The 25,977-nt window shown below is 38.0% G+C and overlaps 1 protein-coding gene across 2 annotated transcripts; it reads right to left on the reverse strand.

The window, feature by feature from the left end:
- Window positions 1-417: 417 nt before the first annotated feature.
- PEX2 (peroxisomal biogenesis factor 2) lies at window positions 418-25,977 on the reverse strand. 2 transcript variants are annotated; one of them, XM_051610385.1, is made up of 3 exons: window positions 25,608-25,977; window positions 9,548-9,863; window positions 418-4,487 (listed from the first exon to the last, which is right to left on the reverse strand). In XM_051610385.1, exon 3 carries the CDS (start codon window positions 4,465-4,467, stop codon window positions 3,553-3,555), a length of 915 nt encoding a protein of 304 aa, XP_051466345.1. In that variant the 5' UTR covers window positions 4,468-4,487; window positions 9,548-9,863; window positions 25,608-25,977; the 3' UTR covers window positions 418-3,552. The 2 variants fall into 2 exon arrangements, with proteins under 2 accessions (XP_051466345.1, XP_051466343.1); XM_051610383.1 differs by lacking the exon at window positions 9,548-9,863 and having other exon boundaries at window positions 25,608-25,976.

The raw sequence follows: 25,977 nt of genomic DNA on the forward strand, positions 1-25,977 counted from the left end.
TTTAGTATCTATCATGGCAGTAAACATGACACTATCCCTGTGTGTCCAGCCATGTCACAATATTCTCTTCTTAGCTCAAGCAAAGACAGCTTCCTAGCAAGAACACAGCAAAGTGTAAAAGCTGACAATTTATTGCTATGACTAGTAATATATATAATTAGTGTGTTTCAGTTATGGCTTCATTCTTTCATTTCTGATACAATGAAAACATTCATGTAGCACACAAGAGAACAGATAAAAGTGTTACCAAATGGTTGTAATTCCTACCCAAGACTGAGTAAGAATTCTGGTCCTTTAATTTTTTTAAAATTCTAGGTATTCATCCTTTTCACTGATGCATATATGACTGCTTAAAAGTACACTGTCATAGTAGCTGAAAAGCAAAAACCTTTTGTTTAGAGAAAATGACTGAAGAGATTAACATTGCAAAATAAATTTTATTCCTTCTACTGCAGGAAGAATCACCAGATGTATCTTAGTCCTTTGTTATAGTACAGTTTTAACCTGAAAATACAATGCTTATGAGGACAAATTATCAATGCAATTAGTATGTAAAATTAATTATCCTTTGATTACTCTACAAATAATCTACTTTTTTTTCTGTAATATCTTCAAGTGACACTTCTCTCCAGTTTATATATCACAAGACACAACAGAATAGAATTACAATATAAAAAAAAAAGTGTACTTTTTTAATTTTACAGATCTATAAGGAAGATGCTGAATGTTGACTAGAAAACTAACCTGGTAGTCAGCAGGTTTTCAATATGCAAGCTGAAGTCTTGGTCTCATCAATCTCAGTTGTGACTACATCTGAGCAAAAGTTTCATTTACATGATAGATTGAAAAAAAATTATAAAATATATATTTGACAAAAATAACCATTCTCTTCTCAAACCTATTTCTGCAAGATGCGTGGTACCTGCTTACTTGCATGGAAAATAGAAGAATTAAAGCCACACCTTAGGATCTAGAATCTTAGGGTAATGCAAACAGTTTATTTATGCCCTAAGACAAAGACTTTACAAACTTGGTCAGTGTTCTGGGGTACAAATGTAACACACTAACAATTAGGTACTACTGTAGTAGGCCAATGCTTTGGTATAACAATCCATCAAAAGTTAATTATCAAAAGTCCAACTCCAGAAGAAAAACAGGGAAGCCAAGTGCAACAGAGCACAGTGAGAACAGCTATACAACTGAAGTACAAAACTTCTGGAAGCAGGTCTTCTACTGATACTGTATAATAGGGATGAAAAACCGCATAGATTTTTCTAGGATTTCAACTGCATGAAGCTGCAAGAGACAAAACAAACCGCAGGAAACTCATACAGCTTAGGTAAATCAAACAGCAGGACAAAGAGAGGTGAAATGAAAAAGGAAGATAGCACTCCTTAAATAATCATGAAAAAGAAACATTTATAAAAAGGAAAGAAGTCAACTCCTACGTAAGAATGTGACACCTAACAGAATCCAATATAGGAAATGCATGCTCTTTTGACACAATACTGCTCTGTGACTTTAGAATGATACAATACTGCATTGTGACTTCAGAAGGAATGGAGTCCACGCAAAACAAAGATGTGCTATGATTGTAAAATACAAACACTGGATGCGTACAAATCTTAATTAATTAAAAACAGGTAAAGAGAGAGGTAACAGGAATGCTGACAACCCTTTCTGGAGACATTAGACCACCTCAAAGTCAGGGCTCCTAATATATTAGCTTGGGATGAGCTATCAAGTGAAGTGCAGGGACAGTTCAAACAGAATCACCTCAGGAACATCAAGTGACTCCAGGATATTCAACAGGCTTTCCAGTTTTGATACTTCTAATAAAATCAGGTTTACATCAGCTTGTCGAAACTGCAGCCATGAATAACACAAATTCGGCAGGCTGCTGATACTTACATTTGATGACAAATAATACATTGCAGCACAGTATCTGGAAGCAGTTGCTCTGAAGTCTGTTGACTCACAGAACAGTAGCAGAATTAATCAAGTTTTGGGCTGCCCATAGATACTTATGAACCTCCTAACTATATTTAATTGCATCAGATGAAAGCGTTGCATGTCACTAAAGATCAAAACCTAGAATTTAAGATCTTCAAACAAATAGGCTGGTGGGTTGTTTTAATCAGACACTGAAGAATGTAATAAAACAGTTCATAAAAGGAGATAAAAAATATTGGATCAGTTTTTACCATACTATTTTTGAGACTGACTATTGATGATAGCCATTCAAGAACACAGCCATCATAAAGTGATTTACTGCATTTTATTGCCTAAGTTTTTGAGAATTTGATTTAAGAGCCAAAAAAGGATGCAATGTATTTTTGTGTTAATGAGACACTTCTGGGTAAGATTTACTGTTCAAAAAGGACTGAGTGTTTGAAAAAAATAAATCTTATAAAACCAGGTCAGAGAATAAATGGATAAAGTGATAAAACTGGGAACAATAAAAACACTGTAAAGCCAACAGAGAAAGCAAATACTAATGGTAAAAAACAGGAAGAGTTATCCGTTTCTTTAATATGTCAATATGCACATAACTGTGTTTGATCTTTTGTGTGGTACTTAGTGAGGTTTGACACCCGCCTTGACCACACCAAAAAGACTGGCAAGTCCCAAAGACAGTATATTGTGATTAAGCAGTTTTCTCCAGTGTCTCTGACTCAGAAGAATGCAGGTTACCTTGGGCAGCTGCCATGCTCCAATGGATGATGGACTGCCTCCCTCAGCTTTATACAGAAAAAGGCGGAGGTGTTCATACATACATCACTGAAGATCAAAGACAAACAGCTGAGTGAGAAAATTAGTTCTGTCATCTCATAAAGGTCTAGAAGGTGCATTGTATTTGCAAAGGAAGTGGTTAGATCTCCTGTAGGCATGTGTTAACCATGGAGTATCTTGTCTGTCTACCAGATGGAATGCTAACCTTATGATCTATACCTGTATCTCATATGTCTGTTATGATGGCTGAATATGATGAAAACCACGATCTGCTTGAGATGACAATCTCAAACCTTTCCTTTTTGCAGGGAAACATCACAGTGGGAATTCAAATTTTAAACATTCAAATTTAAAATTGGTGTTTAGGCATGATGAGGAGGACTTTGCCTGCTAATTTGGCAATGGCAGAAGCTTTTTGAACAAGGCAGTTAAAATCCACAAAATGAGTAAAAGCTTACTGGGCATCTTCCTTATCTTTGAAGGAAGTACATAGCATGTAGTTAGGACGTGGCAGGCTGACAGACTCTGGATCTAGAAGTAATGACTTGACAACATAGGGGTACCAAACTGGAATAAAGCAATCCAAGAGAGTAGAAGAGCTGGTGAACTCCGTTCTGTTCTGTCCTTCACAGAGAGGCAAGTTGTCATTGTTACTCAGTTAAAAAAAGAAAACAAAACAGTAAAGAAACATGCTGCAACAATTTATAGTCTCTAAACGCATGTTGAAACAGTCCCTTTACAAGATTTTCTGAATTTTTCTGTTAATCTCTGCAATGTAGTACTCCAGGTCTAGTATAAAACCAAACCACACAAGCCTTATCACACATGCAATTCTGTCATTTCAATTTTGTATTTCAGTGGCTGCAGACTGTGTACCTCTGAGCCACATTTAGGACATGTAAAATACATATCAAATAAATAGTTACTTTTAATACAGAAGTAACAAAAAACATGTGAACAGCCTATGGTATGGGGCATGGTAGGCCATTCCCCACATAGCGAACATTCCTTGCAGTGAGCTGTTAATGTATTTTCACTATTGGAAAGACCTGCAACAGGCAAACACCAAGAAGAAATTTTAAGTTTTAGTTTCTGTACATTAATAAGTGGTAGCAGATAGATCAGAAATTCAGCAAAGCCATGCCATAAGAGCTCCCTGTTCATGTATTCAAATCCTACCTGACGAACACTTTGCTGCTTGCAAAAAACTGACCTAATTCCTAGAATGCGTTCAGTAAGTGTTGCAAATGTTCCTTTCTGAAGAAAAATCAGAAAATTTACAAGTCCACAAAGTTTAATAAGTCCAGCTCCAAAGGTAATACAACGCTTAATTTTGCAGAAAGATTGCAGCTGACGATTACTAAATAAATCATAACATCTTTCTTCCAACCATCTTCCACCCACAGTGAAAATAAGATACCATAACTTCTGGTGTTTGCTCAAAGGTTGGTATTTCTCTGTCTGAGATAGGTTGTTCTTGTATTGAATATCCAGAATAGCCTGCCCCACAGTTGCATTCTTGGAATAAATAGTGAATCTCCATAATATAAGCCATAAAAATGCTTTTACTTCTGGTTCAAAATGAGCCAACACCCCTGGTTTAAATCCATGAAAACAACTGGTAAACTGGGACCACACTAGTTGTTCCAGGGCTTTGTTTAACTCAAGAGCATCAAGTTGACTTATTCTGAGCACGGGATTCACACTCTTTTCATTTCCAATGCTGGATGCCATTTCTTCACAGAGAAAATGTTCTACAAACAAACACAAAAATATTTTAGTATAATGGAGCACTTTCTATTTTTATCATTGCTAAAGATTACAAAGTTGTTATATACACTAGCAGCAGACAATAACAAAAGCTTTTTCATAATTCTGTATTAATATGCTAAAAGATTTTTCAGGAAGCTTTATGTTAACAGTATAAAATTTCATCTCAAAAGAAGAGAGACTATTTCTCACAAACAGTAACATTTGAATTTGGTTATAGGGAAGTGTTTTAACAGCTTCTAAGTATTTACAACACTTTGCAGATTTAGTATTTCACTCTACAAATTTTAAAAAATAATAACGCTATGCATATCTGTAATATTCAACTGGACCTTAGCATAGATGATTAGGAAGAAGAATTGTAAAACTACATAATGTTTTATGGAGAAACAGGGAAAATTAATATACCAACTAAAATCTAGAAGAGAACAGTGGGGTGGATAGAAAATATTGCCATGTAAGTACTTCAGTAGCTGCAGCTGAAAGTAAAATCTTAGAAATGCGAACAAATTTAAAGATTAGAGAAGGTTAGATGAAAATTAGGATGTGAATGATAAATTTGATAAATAAAGGCAGTTACTAGTTTAGAGAAGAATCACCGTATGAGATTAAAGAAATATTCAGCAATCAGACCTAAATTACTATACAGTACATCACCAAAACTAGTATATATTTTCTAGTCTTTTGACAGGTGTGGCATTGTGCTACTTGTATAATCAACCTCCTGGCAAGATGATCAATGCATCCCAGAAACTTCAACAAATGTATACTCTTCTTGTTCAAGGATTGCAGAGAAAAAAACAAACCAAAACATCTTCAAAAATCACTTGGTTTAAATGTTATTGTATCTGGAATTCTGTGACTAAGGAATTAAATGCAATAAATTTCATAAGCAAAATATGGGTAACACCTCAGTAATGCAAAATTGTGGGCTAACTGATTTTTGGTTCCTTTTGTCCACAAAAAAAACAAACAAGTGTTTTAGAAGAAGTGGTGTATTTCAGGTAGTAAGCAACATATTTCACTTTCTAAACCAGATACTTTGTATAACAGACAAGAAAACGTTAACAGCCTTCTAGAGAAAGTACAGAAGGCACTGCAAATCCTTATTTACAAGAGGAAAACCTGCTATAACTCAAGATTGCTTTGAATAAAAGATGCCATGTAGGATCCTACATAGAAGTGGTTGCTAATGATGCTAAGAATACTAAAAGAATAATCCTCCAAACCAGTAATTGTTTTCTAAGAAACCCAGTTAAAACCATTATTTTGCTTAATATATGCTGTACAACAGTAGTTTCCAATTAACTAACACTGGCAACATGGGTAGGGCACACAGTAACTCCACGGTTTCTTTAAACTGCTCCTTCCTCATTAGCAAGCAAAATATGGCTGAAGGTAGTATAAGGGCACCTCCTCCTGGCAAACAGCTACGAGGTTTGTTGTATCAATCCACGCTGGCCTGACAAGTCAGGATGCAAGGGTATAGAAAGGCAGTATACCCAAGTCTGTCTCAGTCACACTTCTGTCTTTTCTGTAGTAGCACCAAAGCATAGGAAGTGCTGTTGGAAAGCATTATCCAGGATCATCCCCGTATCTTACCTCCTCCAGTTTGTGATCAAAGGACCAATTCAAGCCCTACTAGATCTTGCCATATCACTTAAAAATCTCCAGCTCAAATGACTGGCTTCCTACTACTCATCTTCTCCTCTCACTACTATTTTAGAAACCACAGCCTCCAATAACTCTCTGCTCTGCAACATGTCATTCTCGTTTAGTCCTATTCACTTGTAACCCCTAAAAGTCTAGCAACTTCTCCAATCTGGTAAGACCTCAGTCCCTTCCACTCATTTTACTCCCTCCTACTACTTTCAGTCACCTTCCTACTAGTACTTTATACAATTCCCAATACACAAAGTTACCCTTCAAACTACTGAACTTATGAGCTTATCAACAAATATTGTTCAACTTGAAGATAAGGCAGCTGAGGAGTGATCTAATAATCTTCCACTACCTAAAGGCTGCAGAGAAGACTAAGTCAAACCTTTCTGTAAGATGCAGTGAAAGAAAGAGAGGCCACTGGTTGTAATTCGCTACACAAGAAATTCTAATTGGACAAAGGGAAACTAAAAGACCTCCATCCCTGGAGATTCTTAAAACTTGACCACATGATGCCTTAACCATCGCTTAAAAGCAATGTTCTAGCATTGCTTTTATTCCAGATGTTCACAGGAGGACAGACTAGATGTTGTAAAGCTCTTCCCTGGAACTTGGACCTTGGCCTTCCCAAAAATTAGTGGATGCCTCACTGTAGAATCTAATTAATTTGTGACAATTCCTCTTTTTTTTTTCATGTCCATGATCCTTTATAGAAATAACTTCATAGAATAACTTCAAAGAAGCTGTCACTGTGGGCTGGAACTTAGTATACAGAAAATGGGAACTATTTTTGAACCAACAGGTGCAACCACTGTTTGTTAACCTTTGAGATCTTGCAAAAATCCAAGTCTCCTTTTTAAAAAGCTAGCATCAACATTTAAATGTGACATATTAAACATATTTTCCTGAATTATCAACCAGCAGACTGATTCAACTTTGAAGTAACTTTTATAAAAAGATGGAAAATATCCACTAGAAACACAAGCAATAAATAATAATATTGAAATCTTTTAAATTATGCTTATAATATTCCTAAGGCAGCAAAGTTTTCTTTTTGATGAACAATTAGGCAAGCAATTTAAGCAACAAAACTGGGCATTGTTCTGAAGTTCTTTGTTGCTAAGAACACTAAGCTACAGACCATGGCTGTTAACTGGACTCTGTGAGTTACTTAAAGATTATATCCATATGGCTTTGATTAGAATGTGTAAGCACATCTGAGTGTGCACACTGTTTAGTATGGGGTCAAGTGTACAGTTATATGCTATGCTTACTTCTGAACCGATTTAAGGCTTTATTGTACTTACAGAGTAGACATTTACTTCGCACAAACAGACATTAAGTTTGAAATGTGTGTTTTCCTATGAAAAATGTCTGCGAATATCCTAATGATCTGTATAACAGCAATTATTTCTTTGAAAGAAGAGGCCTAAATGGTAGTCTCCATTTTGCTATAATTGGGAATTGTCATTATATTCTTTATCTGTGGTAACAATTTTTTCAAGTGATAATAAAAAAAAAAATAAACAAAGTTCTCCCTTTTAAAATTACTTCTTCCATACAAAATGCTTTCAGAAATTTGTAGATTTTTCAATTTGTACTGTCTCTTAAAAATAGTAGTCCTACAGAAGGAATAAATGAGAAATATTCTAGTTTAAGACTAGATAAAAAACACAGCCTGTAAGTGTCAAAATATTTAACTTGTACTTTTAAATGTTACTTTTGCATTTGATATTCTGCTGAGCTACACAGACTATAAAGAGAATGTTTCTTTTCCTCTGTGTTTCTGCATTAAATTATATTTGCCATGTCCTTACTCGTTTAACTCCCTTATTTGGTCTATTTGATTTTTTAAAAAAAAACTTAAGAATTCAGAATTGTAAACACAGTAATGAAACAGAAAAATATCAATGCTCAGTGAAGGATGCCAATAGGCTTAGCTTATATTATCAGATTTGAACAGTCAAAAGTCAGGTGAAGATACATAATAAACTCTATGTGTGATTGACTTGTTACATAAATACACTTCAAGACAAACACTGAAGACTACTACTTGAAACATTCTCACTTGATTTTGTATCATCACAGGTATTGCATAGAAAACCTTAAAATTGCCTCCCAGAGAAAACCCCACAGAACATTTATTTCTTAAATAACCTAGTTGCTTTGCTTTGTTTTTTTAAACTAAACAAGTTAACAATGCTACTTGTACAGTTCACTCTGCAACAAAAATAAATTATTATTGTGTATCACCAGGGAAAAGTGAATGTCTTCTGGTATATGTTAGTACTGTTATTGAGCATTGTACAAATTATGAATGAATATCTTTTATTTGGAAACATGTTATTGGCAGAAATCTATCAATAGTAATGTGAGTATTGTCAACAGTCTGTCAATATTAATGTAATTATGATTAAGGGGATAACATGGATTTTAGCTACAATACCAAGTAACATCTCCTGCACTGCTGCTATCAATATAAGCATTATTATTGACCTGTTCTGGGACTATCAGTAAGAGATGTATTACAATCAGGCATATTTGTCAATGCATTCAACCTGCAAAAATTCTACATTTAAATTTACAGGTCTGTAGACTTTGCCTGCAGGAATATACAAATCCAAGTAACCTCTAGGGTGTAATTTTTTTCCACAGGGCTATTCCACTGTGGATGAGTAATCAAGGGGCATTCTCGGCATTTCTAGCATAATCCTTAGAAGATAAAATATTGTATGCAGAAACTTCAAAATATTTTTAAGTATGATTTGTCAAAACACTTTTTGGGAAGTGCAAATAATTTTTATTAAATAAATGAACTTAATTTCTTACTGCTCTAACTTAAAATAGCATTTAGGATGCAAGACATTGCACCCCCATTCACTTAACTGAGTTAATGATTTAACTATTTTAGATTATCTCTTCTGTGCAGCCAAAACATGTAGTCTGAGCACTAATGCACAGACAAGAATGGACCACAAGAGACTAGCTAATCCTAACTCAGCACAAATGCAAGCTCAAGAATATTTTGACAGATGTTCAACTGCTTAATAGAATAGATTCCACACATTCTCTAGTTTCTCTGTTTCAGTGTTTTATCACACTAACAATTACAAAGAATCTTTTTCTCATATTAAACCTAAAGCATCTTTATTACAAATAAGAACAGTGCTAATTCCATGGGAGAACACTGTAAGAACAACAGAGAAGAAATTCAAGTTTGTCTACGTATTCTCAAGAGCTAAAAATGGTGAGGCAAGTGAGGGTACTACATATAGAAGATTTGCCAATTAGACAATGTCATCTTTCCTAAAACATGCCTGGCATGATCTATCAGAAAAAAAAAACAACACACAAATTTTTTTCCGGCAGCATACTTAGTGTTTACCTTGAGGTCTACTATATCTTCTGATCTTTTTCTGTCATTTTTCTGTTTGAGTATTTGTTTGAATTTTTCTTCTAAATGCAGTACTTCATGCTAGCCTGAATTGTTTTCCATCTTGTTGATTTCAGCAGTTCTCTCCAAATCCATCAGGAGTATTTGGATTACACTCAAAACAAAGAAAAAAAACAAACAAACAAAAAAACCCAACACAAAACTTTCAATGCCTCTGCAGGTTAGTATCATCAGTAACTTCTGTGTGGGTTCTCTTCAGTCATCCAACTTATTAATACCTGCTCATCTTGACAGAGTAGTAATTTCTCTGTAAAGACAATTTTTCAACTTAATGCTGATAATATTAGCATCTAATGGAGACAATGACAATATTATGTTTCCCTAGCTTGCTTATGTAGGGGAAAAGTCTTCATTAAAATCAAGCTGTATTGTGCCTAAAGTTTTCCTCTTACTTACTAAGCCTGTCACTCTTAAGAGGAGAAAGAGATTGAGGTTTCTTACAAACAGGTCAAGTCAAACCATACTGGCTGTTTTAAAATTTCTTTTTAGCACATATTTAGGTAAAAATAATTGCTAAACTATTTACTCCTGAATCTCTATTTGGAATAAAAATTGAGAGCTCCAACAATTTTCTTAACAAAAGAATAAAAAGACAAAACCACACACACACACAAACCTATTTTGCTGGCTTTTTTTACCCATTGAGACATTAAATAAAGAGATAAAATCAGTGGTGTCTAATTCCTCAGTCTTTCTAGGATGAATTTTACTAGGATTTGCCACTTGAGCACATCTATATTAAGATTCCTTAAGCTATTCTTTATGTGCTTATGTTCCACTTTTATTTCCTAAGATTAATTTTATGAAGTAACAGGTCATAATATATCTTTTACAAAGTATGAAGTAAAGAATCAGTCTTTGAAAATCTGTTACTTGCTCTTTGTTCTTATTTAATAACAGAACTTGCTAATGGGCCTATCCCTTTGTGCCTCCTCATAGATCTCTGGACCCTTTCATTGCTTCTTTTCTCATGCTTTGTAAATTAAACTCACTTTATTCTTTAGAATCACTGACTTTATTCTTACATTCCTATGCTTCTCCTTTACATTTATCCCATGTTGAATTATTTTTGCCCAGACAACTCTTTTTGATTTCCAGTCCACTGAAGAATTGCCGATATATCAAGTCTCTAACATTTATTATTATTTCAGTTTATTATAATAAACTATCTCAATAGAAAGAAAAAATAGATTTTATAGCCTTCTCAACAGACTCAATTCTACCAAGTCCCAGCATTCAGATCTATGGCCCAAGCAGGGGGAACTGAGGTGGACATGAGAGGAATCACATCCCTCTGGAGAAACCAGCACTAATGGACAGTTCCTCTTTTCTTCAGGAGCTACAAGGCACTTGATACTGTGCACTCAGTGTTGCCACGCTGGATGTGTGTGACAGCAAGCCATACCCTTGGTCTACTATCCCTCCTTTTATGCTCACAAATTTAAGATCATAGAATCATAGAATCATAGGGGTTGGAAGGGACCTCGAAAGATCATCTAGTCCAACCCCCCTGCCAGAGCAGGGTCACCTAGAGTACATCACACAGGAAGGCATCCAGGCGGGTTTTGAATGTCTCCAGCGAAGGAGACTCCACAACCTCTCTGGGCAGCCTGTTCCAGTGCTCTGTCACTCTTACAGTAAAAAAATTTTTCCTGATATTCATCTTAAACCTCCTATGCTCCAACTTGTATCCATTACCCCTTGTCCTATCACTGGTCTTCACTGAAAAAAGCTTAACTCCATCGTCTTGACACTCACCCTTTACATATTTGTAAACATTGATGAGGTCCCCCCTCAGTCTCCTTTTCTCCAAACTAAAGAGACCCAGCTCCCTCAGCCTTTCCTCATAAGGGAGATGTTCCACTCCCTTAATCATCCTTGTGGCTCTGCGCTGGACTCTTTCAAGCACTTCCCTGTCCTTCTTGAACTGAGGGGCCCAGAACTGGACACAATATTCCAGATGTGGCCTCACCAATGCAGAATAGAGGGGGAGGAGAACCTCTCTTGACCTACTAACCACACCCTTTCTAATACACCCCAGGATGCCATTGGCCTTCTTAGCCACAAGGGCACACTGCTGACTCATGGTCATCCTCCTGTCTACCATGACCCCCAGGTCCCTTTCACCTACACTGCTCTCCAGCAGGTCAGCCCCCAACCTGTACTGGTGCATGGCGTTTTTCTTCCCCAAATGCAAAACTCTACACTTGCTCTTGTTAAACTTCATCAGGTTTTTCCCCGCCCAAGTCTCCAGCCTGTCTAAGTCTCTCTGAATGGCAGCACAGCCTTCTGGTGTGTCAGCCACTCCTCCCAGCTTGGTGTCATCAGCAAACTTGCTGAGGGTACATTCTGTGCCCTCATCCAGGTCGTTGATGAAGATATTGAACAACACCGGTCCCAGTACCGACCCCTGAGGGACTCCACTAGTCACAGGCCTCCAACTAGATTCTGCCCCATTGACTACAACTCTCTGACTTCTTCCTTTCAACCAGTTCTTGATCCACCTCACTGCCTGATCATCAAACCCATACTTGATCAACTTATCTACAAGGATGCTGTGGGAGACGGTGTCAAATGCTTTACTGAAATCAAGATAGACCACATCTACCACTCTACCATCATCTATCCACCTAGTAATTTCCTCATAGAAGGCTATGAGGTTAGTCAAACATGACTTACCCTTGGTAAAACCATGTTGACTGCTCTTGATGACCCCCATCTCCTTGATATGTCTAGAGATAGTGCCAAGGACAAGTTGTTCCATTACCTTTCCAGGGATGGAGGTGAGGCTGACCGGTCTATAGTTACCCGGGTCCTCCTTCTTGCCCTTCTTGTAGACTGGAGTGACGTTTGCTATCCTCCAGTCCTCAGGCACCTCTCCAGTTACCCATGACTTACCGAAGATGATGGAGAGTGGACTAGCAATGACCTCCGCCAGCTCCCTCAGCACCCTTGGATGCATTTCATCCGGACCCATCGATTTATGGATGTCCAGATTATGCAACTGATCCCTAACCCAATCCTCATCTACTATGTCCTCACCTATCTTGACTACTTCTGGGGTTATATGAATCTGGGGCTCATGGGAAAAGCCTGCAGGAGTAAAGACAGAGGCAAAGAAGGCATTCAGCACCTCTGCCTTCTTCATATCCTCTGTCACCAGGGCACCCACCTCATTCAGCAGTGGGCCTATATTGCCTCTGGTATTAGCTTTGTTGGCTATGTATCTGAAAAAGCCCTTTCTACTGTCCTTAACCCGACTTGCAAGGTTAAGTTCCAAGGAGGCCTTAGCTTTCCTAGTTGCCTCCCTACATTCCCTGACAACATTCCTATATTCCTCCCAAGTGACCAGCCCCTCCTTCCATGATCTATAGATTTTCCTCTTCCACTTGAGTTTCCCCAGCAGTTCCTTTTTTAACCACGCTGGTCTCCTAGCTCCCTTACTAGATTTTCTACCCATTGGGACACACTGATGCTGTGCTTGCAAGAAGTGGTCCTTGAATATTGTCCAGCTATCTTGAGCCCCTTTACCTTCTAGCACTCTGTCCCATGGGACTTCCCTTAACAATTGGTTGAGGAGGCCGAAGTTTGCTCTGTAGAAGTCCAGGGTTCTGGTCCTGCTGGAAAGATCCCAATGAAAACTATCTTCTACCCACCACAAGAATGCCAAAATATTTTTTTAATGTGAGATGCATTTTTCCCAGTTGTTTTTGTGTTGTTGTGGGGTTTTTTTTGTGTGAAAATATTCCATATAATTGTTCTTTTCAGTTTTTCTCAATAGAGAATATTTTAACGTCAACTTGAAATCAATACACTTTAAATATATATCTATAGAGTTAATTTTAAAATCTTCCTTTACATTAACTCATAATAAAACACAGAACCTAAACTCCAGCAGCTCAAAATATGTTTTGCCATTAGTTCTCATATCTTTCCTGCTCATGTAGTGCAGAGAGATACATCCTCAGATCCACCTCTAACTGGGAGCTCCAACTGTGCTCTCTCTTAGTCACTGTAAAATTAACTTATCGCTATATCAATAACTCAGATAAACTTACAAAAGATGGATTTTGTATTACTGTATGGATTTCTATATACTTTAGGAGGTAACTATAATTTTGTAAAGAACCAACGGATTATTTATCCATTTGGAATAACTACTAACACTAATTGAAAAATCAGTAACACTTTGCAATCACAGAAAATATTATACATTTTTTATATTCCTGAGAGGCAGGATTATTTTTAAAATTTAGAAAATAAAGGAAAACACTGAATAACTGACTGTGCAAAATCAATCCCACAGATAAAATTAAGTTTTGCACTAAGGAGGTTAAATGAGCAGCTAGTAACAAGTTCCAGTATCCTGAATTATACCGATCTATTCTATGTCAGAAGATGAAGTGCAGGGCAAAGATACCTTCAAATCACAGGTTGCTTTTCCAATTTTAACTCTGTAAACTTAGATTTAATAAAATAGGATACAAGAGATTAGCCACTGCTGAATGCCTGAAGACAGCAAGAAAACGCAACAATAACCCATTGATTTATCTTCCATAAACTACCTGACAGATTCAAAATATTAGGGCTTCAAGTTACAAAATCAAAACCAGCTCAGAAGAGCCAGAATGATGTAATAGTAACGAAGAGCAGTAGGAAAGCACTGCACTGTTAGGAGCTGTATATCAGTAATTTCTGACAGTATCTGATGGAAACTGAAAATCCCATGTCAATGTAATACATTCTCTCAATGAATGTTAGCAACCAAGACTATTATTGGCTACTGTTAAAGATACTCCAAATGCTAAGAGCTCCCACCGACTTCAGAAAAATTGGTGATCACTCAGCACTTTTAAGAGACATATTATTAAATTGAATCTGATAGACTAATTACTGCATCACTAATATTTAAGATAGCACCTTTTAAAATTTATGTTAAATTTAAGGCTACAAAAGCTCAATGTACATTTGTATTCCATATAGCATAAAGAACATAAAGAGAATCCTCCTACCAACTTTTTGGATATGGCCCCAAATTTAATGTATTAGAATAAATAGGAATATAAGCATGTAACAAGTCAAATGTTCAATCACTATTCTTCTTTATGCCGTATGCCATTCCTCTTCTTCCCCCGTCTTATTTACTCTTGACATCCTTTTCCTTAGCATGTCAAATTGCAAAGTCCTCTCTAAAAGGATGTGTCAATTCCACTTGTAAGTTCCCATTCTTTGCTGTAGTAAATTAAATCCAGCTGTTGTTACTTTTAATTAAACCAGTGATAAAAGAATCCAAAAGCTCAACAAATGAAAGCTGCATCGTAATTTGAAACTTTAAAAAAAATAATTCAAAAAAATACCTTGAACTCTAAATTGAAAAGCAAAATAACATGCACAATACACAGTATTTACTCTCTTTCTTTGGAACTAGATAATGGGAATTATCAAGTTGCTAAACCAAAATGGTTGGAGGGTTTCTTGAAGTAGCTTGACAGTGTTACAGTTGTGATGTTTAATTAGGAAGAAACAGCCCCTTGCAAGGAAGGGGCTTATGTGGGGGGAGAAGATAGGCCATTCTCCGGCAATATTTCTGACTAAACCTTTATCAAGGGGTATAAGCGCATGGGAAAGATAAAAGAACTCCTATGCTATAATTGTAGCTCTCAACTGTTGATCACATCATCAGATGACAGGGAGATCCTTGGGTTTGAAGAGATTTTGGTTATGATGAGAATACAAAGATCTGATACAAGGATGGATAACTGAAAGTCATATTGCATTGCATGTGTAAAAGTGAAAAGGATGCAAAGCTTAGTAGATGTGTCATCCGTTGTGTTAAAAAGGTGAAACATCACACTGTGGCAGAGGTATGCAGCTCCTTTTCAGAAAGGTTCAAAGACAGAACATGAATGCATGGCTGTGAGCACACTATAGGCAGTTACAGCCATAACTCTTCATTTGTGGGGTACTGTTACTTACCTGAAAAATTGACCTTATGCCCTGTGACATACCTAATATCTGCTTTGCACTGTTGTAAGGGCACTGTATCTCACATAGCCTATATTTATCAAGCACAGTGTCAACCCCAATTTTATGCATTTTTTCTATATCCCTCCTTACCTTTATTTGATTCAAAACTACTTAAAAAAAGAGTCATTAACTTAAATTCCCATTTGACAGCTCTGTGTTTCTGTTCTGCTCCTACCTGTCTGATCCATATGAATGGATCATCAGACAGGTATGGGAATGTCAGGATGAAAATTGAGAAGATATGTAGAAGGGATTCAGAAACAGTGTTTGTTCGATATGCACAGATACAATTTACCACAGATGACAGAACTCAAATTTTGCATTTAGCGCCTTAGTCTCATCATTTGTGAAACTCAGTCATTGCCAAAATTTTATTCCAACTTTCTCCCTTTTTACATATATATGCACACCAACTACACAATCATGAATAATCAGATATGCAAATGTAACAATGCTGATCCAAGTACTAAACTGCAGGAACATAAGGTCCTTTACCTTTTTATAAGAAATACTTGAGAGAAAGGCAAAATCTGCCTTAAATGCATAGCCAACTCATAATTAAACTCTGTCCACATCTGTAGCAAAATGAGAACTGTATGCAAGAAAAAATTTGTTACAGACTATATATTTATGATATGCTTAAGCCAAGAATGCCCTGCATCAATTAAAAAAAAAAAAAAAAAAAAGCCTGCTCACTGTCAGTTTTAAGTTTTAGCTTTGTATTATATGGCATAATTACTGAATACTTGGATCCAACTACAATCAAAGTCTCTCAACTGGTGGAAGGATAAAGAACAGTTCTTTATCTGCCATGCATGTCTCATTTTTTAGCCTTGTGTTATACAGAAACATAAACTGATGTAATTTCTGACTACAGTCACTCCCTGCCATTTTCCTTTAACTGTGTATTGCCACCTTTTCTTACAGACTAGTGACAATCTTCATTTGACCCTTTACTGATTTGCTCTTGTATGTTTAACTGGCAGAAAACAAACCTGTTCATTTTTCTGTAGATTCAGTACACAAACAGGTCAGCACAGCATCAGGTAAGATGTGTCCAGTACCAGTAAGGGCATGAGGACCAGGAAAAACAGTCATGAAACTGGCTGCCTTTGAATCTCAACATCATACTCTCAGTCAAAAGCAAGACAGAAAATCAAGCCTTTCCTTTGACTAGAAGAAATCTGCTTCTCAAACCCGACGTGTTGAATATGCAAGAATATCATCCCAACACTGTAAATACAAATAATGAAACTTTGCTTTCAAAAATGAAAAGAAAAAAAAAAAAGAATTATTTGTATAAGTCTGCTGTAGGATTGATGCAAACTTGCAGGTGAGAGGCTACTCTGTTTAAGTAAGCATCACTACGTGATTCCTATCCTACTCTTACCTTTTTGATATGAATGTACTCCAAAATGTTAGGCCTACACGGTGACTAATAAGGATGCTGGGAAAATCAAATGTGCTCAGTGTCCTCAAATCTTGACAGTTTTATTAGTTGGTAAATACAGTAACTTTAAGTACACATGGGAAGACTGATATGCTTTCATCACACTCACATCTAGAACTTAATTAGCATTTTAGAATACACTGGTACACGTATTATTACAAGTCAGAGTTTAGAAGAGAGATATTAATTTTCTTAGCGGGTAGCTTAAGCTGTGCACTGTGACAGCTTCTACAATCTGCCTGCAATTCCAATGTGAATTCTACTTATTTAGTTATCACCCACAATGTCATGGCCTACATTAACTAAATTTCCAGGAAAATTTCCTTTTGCCTCGCCAGCCCCTTCCTGTGGTATGTCCTGTCAGCTTCTCTGCTTGTAGAATTAATACTTTTAAATAACATTATTTTTAATATATTTATTAAGTTTTCTTACAACTTATATTTGGATTATTTCTTTTCTTTTCCAACCCTACTGCCAACATTAGCAAAAATGGAGACGGTGGAGATAAGCAGTGGAAGGGACAGCATTTTTAGAGAGGTTGTTCTCAAGTAGCTACAGACACAAAATGGTATTAAAGTGATTCAACTTACTTCTAAATGCAAACAATATCCACAGGTCCTTTCCTGAAGGGAAAGGAGAAGGTGCCCATACCCAGTCAGAATCAAACTTGATTCAAGAGTTGCACCACTGTTACAATTCCGTTATCTTCCCATGTCATGTATTTGTCATCTTTTTACTCCATCTCAAAGCTTTGTATTTCTTAGTTTTTACCTGTTCTTCCTCTGACAAATCTGTATTTCATTTCTTTTTGAAAACAGTCTGAAATAATTTTCCAATTTCTTGCAATCTATCTCCAAACCCAAAATACCTACCACCATATCTGAGAAGGGCATGTTACAAAGAGATAGCATCCTTTCTGTTCTTCTTCTCGTTAAGATTTTTGTAAAGTCTGGATGCAAACTAACAATGTTTGTAGACGTAGGTCAAATGTGGCTGCAGGAACCATTTAGCTCATTAAAAAGCTGCAAGACGAGACCCTGCTACCTTCTCTGTCCATCTACAGCATGATCTGACTCAATAGACTGCAGCTTATTAGCAAAACCCACCTTTTTGTTAATTTTTTTTATTTGCTGTTTTTAACTTTACTACTTAAGAGCACATGGAGTGCTGTAGAGAAGCTGGTGTTGAGAGCATACTAGTTGTAGCATCACATCCTTCTATTGCTCCTTCACTAGTCAATGTGAAAAAGTATGTATTACATTAGGTGTCAAGAGGAAAAAAAACAACCTCCCCCCCAAAAAAAACACAAACCCCAAAACCAACAAAAAAATCCCAAAAAAGTATAAGCAGTCTGCCTAAAAGCACCATACTGAAGCAACCTTCTGTTGCCATCCAAGAGATATAACAAATTGTAGGGGCTGTCATCATTAACAGCATCACAGTGAGTTGGAATCTATTAATATTTTTAGTTGTATACAACTTGCCATCATCTAGGCTAAATTCTCTCTATACATGCTTCAGGAAAAAGTATGTATTCAAATATTCCTCCTGTAAAGTTAGCATTTGGAAACCAGACCTTGATAGAGAGAAATTTGCATTAGGGTATTCTAGTGAAAGACTTGATTTTAATCAACAAAATTATCTTCTAACTGTGCACATTAGATACAAAATATAAAAAGGATGTATTTGTGCTTGTATCTTATGAGTTGTTCAGCTTAGTATATACTAAACATATGTATAGGTCTAATATATTTGCAGAGAGTTAAGTGTACTTAAGATGTGAAAGATAAACAGACATGTCCCAATATTTGTAGCATGTAGTTGTTTGTGATTTAAGGACAAATATGCCTCTCTTGAACCTTCCTGGCAAAGAGGTCTTTTTTTGCAGTCATTTTAAAGTAGTATGGAGTGCTTTCTATCTCTGAATTTCCTAAAACATGTGTGAGTCCACTGGTGGGTTGTCAAATATTGCTTGTATATTTACTGCAAGCTAAGAAAAACAAAAAAAAAGAAAAACAAAAAGAAAACTTCAGAGTTGACTGTCACCCCCTCCCTTTTAATTTTTTATAAATGTATTAACAGGGACAAGTAGAAAGGGATCAGTGTGTTTACTGTAAGTTTATGAAGTCCTGCAGGGAAGCTCAAAGCAGGGCCATCTGGAGCCAGTTGCCCAGGACCATGTCCAGACAGCTTTTGAGTATGTATCTCCAAGAACAGAGACTCCACAACCTCCCCTGGGTAACTTGTGCCAGTGCTTGATCACACTCACAGTGAAGATGCATTTCCTTATATCCAAGCCAAGCTCCCTGCATTTCAGTGTGTGCCTGCTGTCACTGGTCCCATCACTGTGCACCAATGAAAAGAGCCTGGCTCCATCCTCTTTGCACCTTTGTTTCAGGTAATTATAGAGTCATAGAATGGTTTGGGCTGGAAGAGACCTTAAAGATCATCTAGTTCCAACCCCCCACATGGGCAGGGACACCTTCCACTAGACCAGGTTGTTCAAAGCCCCATCCAGCTTGGCCTTGAACACTTCAGAGAGGGGGCAGCAAAAGCTTTCCCAGGCACATTGTTCCAGTGTCTCACCACTCTCACACTAAAGAATTTCTTTATAATATCTAATCTAAATCTACCCCCTTTCATCTTAAAAACATTCCCTGCCATTCTCTCACTACAAACACTAGCAAAAAGTCCCTCCCCAGCTAACCTGTAGGCCCCCTTCAGATACTAAAAGGCCACTATGATGTCTCCCCAGAGCCTTTTCTTCTCCAGGCTGAACTACTCCAACCCTCCCAGGCTGTTTTCACAGGAGAGGTGCTCCAGCCCTCTGATGATCTCTGTGGCCCTCTGGACTCGCTCCACATCCCTCCTGTTTTGGGAGCTCCAGAACTGGACAATAATCCAGCTGTGGTCTCAAGAGTGGAGTAAATCGGGAGTATCACCTCCCTTGACTTGCTGACTATACCAATTACATAATTATGTCTACTTCATAGAAATTAATAAGATCTCTCCTGAGCCTTCTCTTCTTGAGGCTGAAAAGACCCAACTCTCTCAGCCTTTCCTCACAGGAGTCATGATCCAGTGCATTAATCATCTTTATGGCCCTTTGTTGGGCTTTTCAGTATGTCCAGGCCTTCACTATATTGGGGAAGCCAGAATCAGACACAGTACTGCAGACACAGCCTGACCACTGCTGAGGAGACCACCTCCCTTGAGAACACTCCTTTGAGTTCTGTCCAGGATGTCATTAACTCCCATTGCCACAAGGGCACACAGCTGGCTCATTTTGAACTTGGTGTCCAACCCAGGGCCTTTTCTTCACAGTTGATTTCCAGATGTTTAACACCCAGCAGATACCAGACTATGGAGCTTATCCTTCCCAGGTACAGGACTTTGTACTTCACCCGACTGAACTTCACGAGGCTCCTGTCAGCCCATTTCTGTATCCTGTTAAGGTCTAACTGGATGGCAGCATAATCCTTCTGTCTGAGTGGCAGCCACTCTTTAAAGTTTTGTTTCATCAGCAAACTTCCCAACTCTGCCTCATCATTCAGATTCTGATCAACCCAGTCTAGTTGAAGATGTCCTGCTTACTGCAGAGGGTTGGACTAGATGATCTTTAAAGGTCCCTTCCAACCCAAACCATTATATGATTAACAAAGATGCTAAATGGGATCAGTCTCAGTATTGACCTCTGGAGTACACCACTAGTTACTGGCCTCCAGCTAAACTTTGCACCACTGATCACCATCCCCCTGGCTCAACTGTTCAGAAAGTTTTATGTTAACTTCAGTGTCTACTCACCCAGTCCATACTTCATCAGCTTCTCTATGAGGATTTCACATGAGGCAGTATTGAAAGACTTACTGGAAAAGTATCTACTGCCATTTTCTTGACAGCTAAGCCAGTAATTTTATCATAGAAAGTTATGAGGTTGGTCAAGCATGACTTCTTCCTCTTGGTGAATCCATACTGACTACTGATCACTTTCTTGTTTTTAATGTGCCTGGAAATGACTTCCAGGATTATCTGCTCCACAACTTTCCCTCCTTTCAGGGATCAAGGTGAGGCTGATCAGCCTATAGGTCACTGAATACATGTCCAGTTTACTTAAGTATTCTTTGATGTAAGCCTCTTCTACCAAGCGTCCATCCTCCCTGCTCCAGACCTTCCCCTGGGTTTTACAATTCCTGAAGTCCTTGCTAGTAGACATGGAAGTAAGGCCTTCAGTAGCCTGGCCTTTCCCATGTACGGTAACTCCAGAGCTTCTGTTCCATCCAACAGTGAGCCCACATTTTCCCTAGTCATCATCCTGCTACCAGAATATTTACAGAAGCAACTCCTGCTGCCTTTGACATCTCTCACCAGATTCAGCTCCTGTCAGGCTTTGACTTTCCTAATCACATCTCAGACTCTACCTCTATACTCCTCCCAGTTTACCTGTCCCTGCTTCTGCATACTTCCTTTTCATGTCTGAGTTTTGTGATGAGTTCCTTGGGCATCCATGCTGGGCTGCTGGTATTTTTGTCTGATTTCCTACTCACTAGGATGGACCAACTCTTGAGCCCTGAAGGGGTGATCCCTCAGTATCAACCAGCTTTCCTGCACCCTCCAGGGCCTTATCCTATGGGACTCTTCCTAGGAGATCCCCAGAGAGTCCAGAGTCTGCCCTCCTTAAGTCCAGGACTGTGATCTTGCTTTCTAATGCTTAAACAAGGCTCTTGGAGAAAGCTGGCACTAAAATTAGTAACCAATATATATTTCTGTCAGTGACCATATAACTTAAAGGAGACATGAGATGAACTGGAACAAACATGCTGAATACCTTTATTAAAAAATGTATTACCTAGAGAGTATTCAAAAAAACTCTCTGTCCAAAAAATCATTAAGTATCTAAAAAGTTTTAGAAGTTAGATATTAAAAATAATGTAATAGAATACATCTCATTCTTCAGTTAGACTGACATTAATCCAGAATGATGTTATTGGTAACGTAGGAGGTACATTTCTTATTAGATAAAGTGCTATCTTTCCATAAAAAAAATATTATGTTTGTTTCTTCTTATTATTATTTTATTTTTCTTATTACTAGAGCACACCATGCTTACCAGCTAACTTAATGAAGTTACATTTATTTTCAAAACTTATCAATTAGTATTAGCTAGACAAATTTATATTTTTTAAGTTATTCTTGATTCCTGTTCTCACTGAATAGAAATCTCAAGCGCTGTGGGATTTTTTAATTATTTTGTTTTAATTATTATTTTTAAGAGTAGGCCATTTTTAACCAATATAGAAATAAAGCACACAGGTAGTAATTATGAGTACATTATAATTACATTATAATTCCAAATTGTTAACTGATTTGTCTACTGTTTAATTTATTACTATTTTTCCTTCAGACATCTGTTTCTCTCCTCTGTCTTTTCTTTTCCCCTACTCTCTCTGAAACTTACAGCTTTGAAATTACTTTCACATGTTTAAAACAGTAAGAGTTTTATTTAATTCATCACAAGAACATTTGCTTCCTGTATGTCCTAAATCACAGTAAGTATCAACACCTTTCTGTGAGTCACCACCCTCTCTAATAAAATCAATTTTATGTAGTGTTGGGGTAGGGAAATAATACATTAATCTAATAGGACACAAACACACAGAGCTCTCAAATAACCAAACAAAAAATTCCTTCCTAAAACTAATCACCTTCCTTGCACAAAACATATTCCATACATCTAGCTTAACCCTTAATAACCCACCAACACAAACTGGGGGATAACATTCCAGCTACCTGACAATCTTCTAATCAGTAGATGGATATACAATGCATCTGAAGACCCATTACCTAAGACATTAAACTTTTTAAAAATAAATTTAGAGAATGATATTTTATATGCTTGTACTAAGAGTCCTTAGGGCAGAGATGAAAGACAGAGCTGATTCAGACACAGAATCACAGAATCCTAGGGGTTGGAAGGGACCTCAAAAGATCATCTAGTCCAAGCCCCTGCCAGAGCAGGATCACCTAGACCACATCAGATAGGAACTTGTCCAGGTGGGTTTTGAATGTCTCCAGCAAAGGAGACTCAGACAACCTCTCTGGGCAGCCTGTTCCAGTGCTCTGTCACTCTCACAGTAAAGAAGTGACACCACTATTATTTCCCAGTTTCAACATTTTTAACATGACTAAAAGATACTTTGCAACTTACTCAGATGTGTCTAATTTTAGTTATTTACTAAATTATATCAACATTAAAAGTTTGACTACAGCTTTAGTGGGAAGTGATTTTTTTCATTTGGTTAAAAAGATGACCTCCACAAATGAAAACCTACAAGTATGAAACATGGCAGGCCTAGAAGTTAAAAGGACTTACAAACTGATGCAAAACTCGAAGAAAGAAGTTATTTCAGCTACCTTGTCCGCAGATTAATGCGATTTCAGTATGGTTTGTGCTCAATTTTCACTTAAAAAAAAAATATGTAAATATATATGTACATAATATTGTGTTTTGAAAAAAAAAAAAAGAAAAGATATTGCTACTTATAAAAACACCCACCCACCTCTTTCACCCTCCCACAATACAAGCCAGATTGGTAAGCAATAAAGAGGGATGTAAATATAAGACCCTTGCAAAACCAAAAGCTTCATAGACAATAGCTTTAAATGTATTACACTTTCCAATTCACTGACTCCATCAATTACTTAACAATACAGAGAACACTATAATCATCATGGTAATTAAGAGTGTAAATGAATAAGCCATTAAAATATTAAGATTTTTTTAAAATAAAAAATGCTGCTTTTTGAAGAATATGTTTGCACAGAAAGACACAAACTTCTGCGAATTCTTAGCAATAAAAGACAAATTATTTTCAAAACATTACTGCAGTGCATGGGATAGCAAAAGATTGGAAAATGTTTCTTTATAGGAAAGTGAAATTACTTTGAACTATCCTGTTCCTGGTGTAATCTCTCATGCACAGTGCTGTCTTTTCTTCACCTGCATCACGACAGATACAACTGCTGAGCTACTGTCTCCAAAGGGTTTGTGGAGAATCAAACTCTTTAATTCTAAAAAAGTATTCTTAGTAGCAACGAGTGCTAGAGCATTAGCAACCACAGTAGGAGCTCCAATACTGACATGATAATCTATTTTCATAGTAAATTCCAGAAGAATTAAAATATAAGTGTCCCTACAATACTCTTGACATTATGTATCCTACTGGTGTATTTCATTTCTTAAAAAAAAGGGGGGGCAAAAATCCCACCCTTTTCAAGAGTTCATTTCTACATCATAGAGGTGTGATTTGATCCTCTAACTCCAGATGAGGTAATAGAAATGGATGACTTACTGCAGTGTGAACAAACCTTAAAGAATTCTGAGGTGTGAACAGTTACTTTCCTTAACAGTTTATTTGCTACCTTAATTGATATCCCAGCTGTTTTCCTACTAATCACTTAATTCGATAAACAACTGATGGCAGACACCCAAGAAGTAAAAGACAAACTGCTTATGAGTAGAAACTAAAGCCTAAAGAGGAAAAAAAGTTTATATAAGGCAGTGCTAATAGAATAGATAATAAAGAATAAAAATAGTAAGCAACTTGTTGCTGAACTGCCTATTAATAACAGCCTCAAATAAACCAGACATAAAGTCACTAACTTTCAGTAAAAAAAAATAAAACAAATGGCTAAATATTTTGGAATCAGATTTTACTACAAACCGGCCATAATTAATCTTTGACTTTGGCAAACACTTCCTTTCCACTGACATGTCAAACATACTATTAAGAAATGTACTTAAGAGATCGAAAGTAACATACAGTGCTGTGATTTTCAATATGGGCTATATGATATGTACAATTCATCTCTCTGCCTATACACGCTGGCCATTCAGACTAAGTGTAAATTAATTTTGTGGCAATCCAACAGTTTGTTTCTTACAGGCTGCACAAAACTGGATTAAGAGAAGGCAGAGAGGAGCCACTGCCACCTTTAGCGGGCAGCACCTATAGGAAACCCTGTCAGTCACAGGAAAGATTTCAGAGGCCTATAAACGGCTCGCTCTCTCAGCTGACATTCGAATAACAATTAATATGAAAAGATCCCTTTGCCAGAAGATTATGCCCTTTCCTCTCTGCAGAGCATGCTACCAAGTGCTGTGCTTTCTGTCCTTACACCCTGGGCCTACCTGGAGACCCTGCAGCGTCTCTGCACGCTGATGCACTCAGCAGGGGACAGAACGCCAGTGGGCCTCAGGAAGCTGAATCGCCCGGACACAGCGGGAGGCCAAACACCAGTTTTTATCAACAGGGCCCGGAGGAGCGTCCAGGGCTACCCCTCCGCCGCGCTCCGGCCAGCGGTCCCGAGCCTGTCGGGTCGCAGCAGCTGCCTGGCCGGGCTCTGTGGAAGGCGGCGGGTCCCGCTGCGGGTCCCGCAGTGCGGCCCCGCCTCGGCCCCGCTCCCTAGGAAGGCCAGCAGCACCCCTGCCCCGCGCCGCCCCGCGCCCCCACTGACCTTCGCCGCTCCGCAGGGGTAAGGCGTGGCTGGCTCTGCCTCCAGCTTCCTAGGGAAGGCCTGCGCGGACGGGGCCTGCGCGGGCCACCCCCGGGATTCGCCCCCGGCCCACCGGCACCGGCCCACCAGCAGGCCCCTCTGGGTCATAGAGCCAGCTCCCGCTGCCTAGAGCGGCTGCAGCACGGACAGTAGATACCGCGGGGAACCGTCTAGAGGGGCTGTGCAGGAAGTACTCGGCGACATCGAGATGACGCACTAGAACGGCTCCCGGGGCGGAATCCGGGCCAGGGCGAACGGCGCGGCAGCTTGACTGACAGGCCGCCGAGCGAATCCCTGGCTGGGAGTGAGGTTAAGGAGCTAATGGAGAGGC

Source organism: Apus apus, chromosome 2 (genome assembly GCF_020740795.1).
Source record: "Apus apus isolate bApuApu2 chromosome 2, bApuApu2.pri.cur, whole genome shotgun sequence".
Lineage (NCBI taxonomy): Eukaryota > Metazoa > Chordata > Aves > Apodiformes > Apodidae > Apus > Apus apus.

What these genes read in the sequence shown, in the direction of transcription:
- PEX2 (XM_051610385.1), bottom strand. Translation starts at nt 4,467, where the DNA reads ATGGCATCCAGCATTGGAAATGAAAAGAGTGTGAATCCCGTGCTCAGA.